Source organism: Etheostoma spectabile, chromosome 23, assembly GCF_008692095.1.
Source record: "Etheostoma spectabile isolate EspeVRDwgs_2016 chromosome 23, UIUC_Espe_1.0, whole genome shotgun sequence".
NCBI lineage: Eukaryota > Metazoa > Chordata > Actinopteri > Perciformes > Percidae > Etheostoma > Etheostoma spectabile.
Window position 1 is genome coordinate 5,125,537 of NC_045755.1, and position 9,406 is coordinate 5,134,942.

Genomic DNA, 9,406 nt, shown 5'->3' on the forward strand with positions numbered 1-9,406 from the left:
CAAATGTCGTTTCTAATTACCAAATACAGCAGACTCAAGCTTGTACAAAGTCAGCAGAAGCCCTATGGCAACAACAAAAAGCTGACAAAGAAAGACAACTGCTTCACTTGCCCATCCTCCACACTGCCCTCTTTTCCTCTTTACAGTAAACAAGGCACAGTGTGGCTCAGGGGAGAGCGCTAAGCCTCAGAAGGGTTTCAAGTTGTCGTTAGGAGAGCCTCCCATTTGCAGGTCGCATCAGCAAGCACATCACAAACATTCATCTCTCATATTTAGAGCAGGTAGCCCAGGTCATATCCAGAGGTGTAAAAATAAAAAAGTACATTTTCCCATTCATATCGATCTTCATGTGAATGATCCAAAATCGATGAATTCCCAAGATTGATCTTAAGAGACCTACAGGACCACACGCGGTCTCAGCCAATATTAATCATTAAACTAGACGATTAATGGCATCCACGGGAACCATATCATGCTGGCTCATCGAAGGCTACATAACAAAAGTTAGGCTAAATTTTTAAGGGGTAAAAACTGGCATTTTCAGGATATATGACTCTAGGGATATATATCGCATCTGCACCACACCCTGTGCACTAAAGAAAGCACTGGTCACTCAATACACACTGACTGTAGAGTCTGTAGAGTTGCACTACATTGTGTTGACTGATGTAGTGTGTTTTTGTCAAATAAAACTTGAATTAATGTAACTGCTTTGGGGTAAATTCTTAATGTAAACATTAATATTAATATGCAATAGAAAATGAATGATATAGTGTTGGTATATTTTGGATCTTAAAAAAGTGTTTGATACTGTTACCATGACTTATTGTAGGAGATATTGCAAAGATATGGAATTAACAGGGTAGCTAACTTCTGGTTATTTTGGGAAAAGGCACCAATATGTTCAAACAATTAGATCATTGCAGGTCACAATTTTTGCAGGTTACATGTGGGGTTGCCCAAGGCTCAGTGTTAGGCCCATTACTGTACTTTATTTAAGACTTGCCATCATAGGTGACCAATAGTCATTCCTAAATTACAATCTTAACATGCTTCTTTGTTCAAATCAAAAGTGACAACAGATAACTAAGGAGAAGATTAGCAAAAATAAACAGGACAATCCTTTCACCCAGAATCATGCAGCCATATTGGATATATAGGCCTAAATGCACTCAGACAATGAACTACCATCTGCCAGTCAGAAACAACTTGGTCTTTTAAAATGGACATTTAAGACTGCTTTGCTATAATGTAAGGTGATCTATAATGCATGCAAGCACAATAAAAATCAAGTAAATGCTTACTAGTGCAAAATTGTTGACTTGGACATAAAGAATTTCCACCTCTCTGTCAGTTACTTCACTGCCCTGGCCTTTGTGCTCCTTATAGGCCTCCAGGTAGGAGCGGAGCCACGGTAGCTGAAAGGTCCGCTCTGGGTAGTGACTATAATCCACTTCATTCAGGCCTGCAACACATAAACACACAAGTTACAGATTCAGTGAACATTTCATACACACATCTTTTGTTACACAGCCATTCAATCAGTACAAGTCATACTCACCAGCAAACTCATTGAAATGATTCCCAATGTCGTAGGCTTGGTAATTGTACCCAGCATACTCGTAGTCAATGAACTTTACATTGCCTGGAGAGAGAAGCATTGTTGTTTAGACAGGGACACAAGAAGCAGACATAACATGATTATGATGTGTTTTCCCTTCGATAACTCAGAATGTCAAGGCTTTTATTTCATACTGTAACATTCTTCCTGTCTGACTGGTCTTGCTGGCTAGTTAGCCGATTGTTGGGCAAGAAGTAAGAGCTTGCATTTTGAGGAAAGTAGACTGTAGAGGGGGACTTGAAAGGAAATAAAAAGGAGTTAAGAAAGACATGTTTAAACTTAAGGTATTCTTCTGAAATAAACTACTGACAAACACTTCTTACAAGTGCACTACAATGCTGTTTAGGACAAATACAGTCATGCGGTTAAGATTTAGGGAAGTCAAAGTCAACATATATACAGTATGCTGAATAAAAGCTCTGTTAAGTAAATGTATTTTTTTAGACTGCAAGGCAACAATCCATTCAAGAACATACAGCTTGCACATCTTCGTGGAGGTTGAGCAATTTTTTACGATGATATCTTGGTAAACAGATTTTATGTACTAGTAACTACCATACCAGCCTTTTAATCCACAAGACCACAAAATAGGCAGCCGGGATACATTAGAAAAAGAATTTTTACATGTGCAAATACTGATGCAACACATGAAAAATCATACAAAAATTTAGGCGGGCCAAAAAATTGGTACAATAGGCTTTTTCAGAGACTAGTTTGTTTTGGAAGCATGCAGTGAATAAAAAGGAAAAAAATGGACAAGTCAAAGGGATGTTTTGAAGAAGCGGCAAAGAAAGCAGAGGGACAAAGGGAGGAAGATAGTAAAATACAAAGAGACACAAAAGTGGTCTGTAGAAAAGTACAGTGAGCTGCCAAAACAAATGTACAGCAACACACTGTTTGATACATGCTCTCCCAGAACTTTGTTGACGTACATCAGAAAATGTACTGGTAAGTAACAGAGAGACAACTGGAGTTATAGCTCTTAGGTACAGATTAAACCTTCTAGAGATGCCAATTTAATACCTTTTTTTTATAGTGTTGTGATGTTTATGGGTCCCATACAGTTTGACGTCAATGCGCAGTCAGTGTTTTAGACAAACAGCTTCAATGCTTAAAATACAATACTGGCAAAAAGTCTTTTTAAAATTTGAAATCTCATGTTTGTGCATGGAGAGGAAGAGTCAAATAATGTGTTGTTTATGCATTTGAAGGGCAGTGAAAATATGAGGTTTCAGCATTAACAATGAAAAAAGAGGAAAGCATTGATAAAAAAAAAAAAAAAAAAAAAAAAAAAAGTATCTCAAAATACAAACCCTTACTTTTACAAGCCCGGTTCTTATAGTGATATTGACAAATCATTTAAGAGTTTTATAGAACAATACATTTGATCAAATGTCTCCAATATTTTGTTTTGGCCTTGGCTACATTCTTTGGCTTAACATATGGCACATTAGTTTTTGAGGTGGTGCTGGACTACAGAGAAAGACACTTTGAGGTGGGTTACCAGCCGGCGTGTAGGTCCTAGCGGGACACAACTGAACACCTCCAGGCAGTGGCAATAGCCCCCCCTGTGCAGCAGATGAAAAGGTTGGGGCAAACATCTTTCACACATGCTCACTCTCACACTGACATATTTGTCTTTTACCCATTCTTGCTCCCACGCAGTTTCGGAAAACACCAGGCCTTGCTGCCAAACTTCCCATTCCTATTCTTCCCTCCCCCTCCTCACACATGCAGACCCACTTCCCCTTCTCACAACACTCCCCTCCAATGCTTCCGTCTCATTGGTCCACCGTGAACCCCAATACTGTGACACCTCTGCAGCTTCTGCAAATGACAGAATCTTCGAGACGCTTCCTGTTGGCTGCTAAACTGCAGATTTTGTGGCCCTTGGGACCCAGTTTTGTTGATTTATTTTTCTTGCAACAGCTGAGTAAAGTGAAAGGGGCAGGGAAACTAAAGCAGCCTGTATTGGAGACTGAGAGACATGATAAAGAGAGACAAAAAGAGAGAATACAGCATTTGTTGAGAGTAGATTTAAACTTAACAGTATCTCTGCAATACTCGCAATTGAGCTTCTAATACTTTCGTTTATGGTTTTATCAATACAGGAAGTGGTGGCTTCTCTGCTGTCACGTGTGGCAGACAAGTGGTTTCAACTCAGCAACTACAGCGGAGGAGTGACAGGAAGCAGTGTGGTAGCTGTGCAGTCTCTTTTCATACTCTGTTTTTTTCGAGGTAACAAAAGGCTTTAAGTGCGGAGAAACATGAGGACAGGGATCGCTACGTGTTAATACCACTTGAGTTAGGCGTGGTCAGAAATGTAGTACTTCTTTTTGGAGCTGAAGTTTCTGGACTCTATTGTGGTGTCCATTCCATTGTGGTTGTCATCTCTAGGTGTGGTCTAGTTGTGTTTGCAGTGTTTAATGTAATTAAACTAGAAGTACTGGGATAAGGGGTAATTCCTTTCTATTCTGGCTTTTAATCACTAATCCTTGCAGACAGAAGTACTGATAACCTCACCTTAGTTACTGAAGCCTGAAACATGATTCTGCAAGTCAGCAAATATGACAGGATGTTGTGCATCGTCTTTTAAATGTCTGTACAAAAGACCTGCATTGTTCATTAACTATAAATTAGCATGTTGTTGTATGTAGAAGAATTAAAATGAGCTCCATGCCGGCTATTGGCCCAATCCCAGTTAAATTGGTTATCTTTTCATGTCAGCACTTGTTTGAAATGCAGAACCACAGATTCAAATGAGATTCTGCAGGTGTGCATGTCTACTTCTCTGTGAGCTACGGTTACCAGTACACTTTATCTGTGTGCTCAGAAGGGCTGTTACCGGTTCTTGTAATCGTAGCGTACCGTCACTGTTCGGGGGTCACGATTCGGTGCGCTCATGCACACGCAGAACGCGCTGATGCACGTAATGCGAAACCAAAGTTCACAAGCGTGTTCCACTCAAATTGTTTTAGTCACACACAGTTATCAACATGTACTGAGGTCAGCAACACAGAGACAGACTTGTGTAGTCTATAAGGCAAGTACGGGGTTTCCGCATTGCTTTGCCATAGGTTATGTAAATGGAAAGTGAATGGAAAAACATTGAATACAGAAGTGTTTGAAATGTTCCATTTTTTTTATTTATTTAATTTTTTTTTTAAATAATAAAACCAGTTTACCAAAGTTGCCAGTGGGCAGAGTGCTTCCAATCCCAAGCTGGAGGATTGTGTCTGTCTTTGACACTTGCACTACTGTCTGTTTAAATGAAATGACAAGAAACGGATCCCGCATTTTTCCTGCTGTACCAAACTTCCACCAAACCGTGACTCCTAAACCGGGGTATGAACCCGAAGCGTGACTTCTGTGTCCTGTTAAACCCACTAGAGCTCACGCAAATGCATTTCTCCGCATTTTTACAGAGGTATGTTTTAGCTTCAAATGATAAAGCTGATGATATTCTATATTATTGTTATGACAACAAACCCTATGAAAGGACTAAAACCATCAGTGCATTAATCCTTCTCACAGTGCTATCCAATTACCCCAGCCGCTCAAACCCCATTCATCACAAATGTACTTTCATGTATAAAACATAAACCAGCTGGGTACTGTAATATTCAGCAAATGATACTAAAACCTAAGTAAACAGTGATTTTATTTATAGCACCATAATGGTTCATAAAGTTAAATTAAATTAAACTATATTGTTTGTGTTCATCATGTCACCCAGTGGAAGAGATTGGCTCACTGTTGTGTTGTTCCCGAACAACAATGGAGCTCTATGGCACCGAGGAATTAGCTATACGGGGGTTTGGCTAAACAAGCAATGCTTGTTGGTCTGATCAATTCAATGTTGGTTTTGATATTTTCCATGGGATTTGTTGAAATTAAAAATAGAGAATATTGCCGGACATATCCTTCCACTTATACGGTATGCGCAATGAGGAGTGAGGAGCAGTGACGGAAAGTAGCTTAACACTTCAGGCATTTGGCTAGTGCTCAGAGTGATTAAAAGCCAGTGCAAACAATTAAAAAAAAATGTGTGTAATAACCAGCATCGTAAGTAGCCTTGCTACTGTCAGAGGGACAAATGGCGGGCGAGTAGCATTGGAGGGACATAGGTAGGTACGTGGCTCCTACTGCTGACATGAACTCATCCCGATTAGCCTGAGCAGTGGGCAGACTACGTGAGGGCCCTCAAAGCCGACTGTGCGTGAGGTTTGTCTCTCTCCATTGCCTCCCCAGGGCAGGGCGGCGCAGGGCAGCCACAGCCTCGGCTGTCATTCCTAGGGGAGAAAGGCTAGACACAAGGAGCTGTGAGAAGGGCCCCGCCCCTCGCCGCGACCCGACGAGGGGACTGGCAGCTCAACACCCCACCCCACCTCCCACATACATAAAAAAAAAAAAAAAAACTGTTCTCACCCATTTAACCCGAAAGTCCTCTGCTACAATGACAATGATTAGAACAGTTTCACTGACTGGTACAGTCTCATTGACCAGGATAATTTAAGTCGCTCAGTACAAAAGCAAGCTAATAAGTTTGCATGAGGACAGGTTGTTTGCCCTTCATACCATCAAAAACAAAACATTGCTAAAGCACCAAAAACATCTGCTGTCAATAACACAAAGACTTGGCATGTGGAATGATGTAAAGGCAGTTTGTTAAGGCTGAAAACAGTCGTTTACGTTCTAAGTTTTCAGCAAAGAATTAGAACGACAGGAAGTGAAATCCATATCAGAAACAGCACTTCTAAACAAAGCCTCATTATAAGGGGTCTTCCAAGGATTTGAAACATGTAGGAAATTAAAAGTCAATAAGACTGAATCAAATTGTTGTCAAATTGATTGGAGGCAAGATATACATAACTTAGCCCAACCCTCCAATCCCCATTAATCAAACAACTTTAATTTGTGTTGTGCTTGTCCTGTTTCAAATAAGGATTCCATCTAGAGCAAAACCGAAACTAAATCACAGGTGTGTCCTTTCTGACCGTTCTAATTCTACGCCTGCAGCCCAATGCAAACACCGATAATGTGTGAAGCATGTGACTAGGGTTGAGGAAGTCCAGTTAATGCAAGCCTACCTGAGTGCAGAGACCAATGCAGTTCACACTACAAGACAATTCAGTCACACAGTAATGTCTATGACTACACTTGTGCATTTAATACTCACCTGCCTCCTCATTATAAATTATGTTTTTGCAGAGCAGGTCGTTGTGGCAGAGAACTACGGGGGAGCCCAGCACAGACAAGCTCTGCTGGAGCCACACCAGCTCTTCTCGGAGGCACCGTGGGTTTGGCACCTCCATACTCAACCTGGAGGGGGCAGAGTTGAATAGGGTGAATACTGAATATTGAAAGAGGTAGAAGCATTAAGAGTATTAAAAAGAAGGAGAGATTGAGGTATAGTCAGTACAGGGAACCTAAAATATGATAGATAGATAGATATGCTTTGCGATTATGTGGCAAAAGTGGACAAAAAAGAAAAAGTAATACATTCTTATTTATATTACAGTATATGCCATCAATTTAGCATGACAACAGCTGTGTCTCACAAAAAAACCTCGAGCCAAACGGGAAAATTTCTGAAAAAAAAAATTAATTTATAGAATAAAAAGTCAAGTAAAATCCTCCCAATTTTACTCCTAGAATAAAAGACTTTGACTCTACTCAAGTCCACACTACAGTGTATTTACAACAACCACAGCAACTACAACTACCAAAACTCAACTTGCCTGTGATGTAGCACACCTGTATTGTTTTGTGTTGGCACTGACACACCCAGAATAGAGGGAAACATATGCAAGAATAGAATAGTTAAGCAATACTATACCTGTTATTATTTTAGCTTAAGAAAGATTGATACAAGACACAGAAAATAACCCAAGGCCCCACGAGAGAATATTATCACGATACAATAATATTGCAATGCTAAAAATATTTCTATATTCTGTGATATATTGCTATTTATTACCTTTGTTTCCCCAACTTCATATTACGTTCCCAAATGAAACCTTTGTCAACATCGGTTTTATCTAAAAAGTAAAATTCCAATCAAGTGGACTGAAAAAGCAATTGATTTTTTTTATTCTAGTAACAAAAAGTTAAATTCACATGTGCAATTTATAATACTATGCTGTATTTATTCCCGCCCCCCACCCTTACTAAGTAGTAGTAGCAGTACACAATCTGTGACTGACCTTGTTCATAATATTGGGAGGTTTTGTTAGGATAAATTAACATTTTTCATATTTTTATGGGGCTGCATTTATGTTTCATGCTGTAGAGAGAAACTGATGTTCACTCTGTTGCGTTATGTCTTAGGAAGGCCAGAGCTGTACAGTGAAAGTCACACCTGCTGAGATTTGAAATGCATTCCACGTACTTTGTGAGACATCTACCACTGATAATGGGAACTATTGTGCTGTGCCATTGCACATTACAGAGTTTGATTTGGTCATTAATGACTCACTGACAAGAGGTAGGGAGTCATAGTTCCACGTGGAGATAACTGAGAATGGAAATATACAAGAGACTAAGCTTGTGTGGATGCTACAGCACTAATCAATAAAAGAGCTAAGCTTCTGAGAAGCTAGTGCTGTGACAATGTCAGCACAGGTTGCTAATGTAATCTTATTTGTATTTGCCAGAAGGTGTCATAGTGACAAATGCCTAGAAATCGGCTTACATACAATCAAACAGGTTTACCCTTGTACCAGGAAAATGGCCTCTCCACTACTAAGTACTCCAGTGAGTCATGAAAACATTCAGAGGGCACATGGAAAAGTTTGACAGTCTATCAGCCACAACACAGTCTACATGGCCTCACCTGGCGTTCTGCTCAGGGTCCTTAAAGTACTTGGGGATGAGAGCAAAGTACTTTCCCATCTTCAGCCACAAGTCAGACTGGGGCACCCAGCCATTGTGCGCATGGATGGCATGGTACTTGGCCAGCTGCCTGGCAATGAGACTGCAAGGTAGAAAAGACAGAAAATGGAAGGATTTGAATTAGTGCAGCAAGCAGAAACTGTGACTAGGTGACAGTGACTAGGCTCCAGTCTAGCAAATAAGTTGATAAGGTAGAGAAAGGATTTCATTTTTTGGGAAAAAAAATAAAAATGACATCCTTTCTTCCCAGACAGACCTGTTTACATTTTGGGAATGAGTGTGCGTGTGTGTGGTTGTGGCTGTGTCTCTCTTTCAACAACTTTGTGAAAACACTCTTACACAACAAAGCTAATTTTTATTTTTACCTGAACACAGGTGTGCTGCGAATGTGCTCAGGCTCCAGGGCAGTTCCTTGCAGAAATTCATAACAAAGGCCATTGTTGAAGGTGCAGTATAGGTGTGGAGCACAGCGGTTTTCATGTAGTACTCTGAAACTTTTTACTTCATTTTCCCGGTCGACCAACAATTCTGTTTTGTTGCCATAAATACGGACCAGAACCACATCCTGCATGATTGCACCCACGTAGCAGCCCAGCAGCTTATTAGTAATCCCGTCTGTGAAAAACTGCAGAGACAAACAGAGGAAAGAGTGGAGAACAGGTGAATTAAGTGGGAAATCATAATTTGTCCAGTGCTTCAACAATCTAGCTTGACGCCTACAGTTAGACAGTGGGACCATCCTCCACATTAAACTATTTAAGTACCGTGCATGAAAACCTACATTGTTTTAAGTATGACATAAGTTCTGAGAGGAGTCAGAATCTGGCAAGCTACACTAAAGAAAGAGGAATGCATGTGGCATTGAACAAATTAGGGCTTGTCTGGGTTGAT

General features: G+C 40.3%; 1 protein-coding gene and 1 long non-coding RNA gene across 2 annotated transcripts in view; one reads left to right on the top strand and one right to left on the bottom strand.

The window, feature by feature from the left end:
• LOC116672927 (uncharacterized) overlaps positions 1-3,027 on the top strand; it is a 12,097-nt gene extending 9,070 nt beyond the window's left edge. The window contains exon 3 of the long non-coding RNA XR_004327690.1: positions 2,918-3,027. This is a non-coding gene — a long non-coding RNA (uncharacterized LOC116672927). The remainder of the gene's footprint in view (positions 1-2,917) is intronic.
• The window catches only part of etnk1 (ethanolamine kinase 1), a 14,139-nt gene that overhangs the window by 3,251 nt on the left and 1,482 nt on the right, over positions 1-9,406 (bottom strand). The window contains exons 2-6 of the mRNA XM_032504899.1: positions 8,881-9,140; positions 8,457-8,597; positions 6,801-6,943; positions 1,562-1,645; positions 1,305-1,465 (exon numbers count right to left, since the gene is read on the bottom strand). Coding sequence (XP_032360790.1) covers positions 1,305-1,465; positions 1,562-1,645; positions 6,801-6,943; positions 8,457-8,597; positions 8,881-9,140 — 789 coding nt within the window. The remainder of the gene's footprint in view (positions 1-1,304; positions 1,466-1,561; positions 1,646-6,800; positions 6,944-8,456; positions 8,598-8,880; positions 9,141-9,406) is intronic.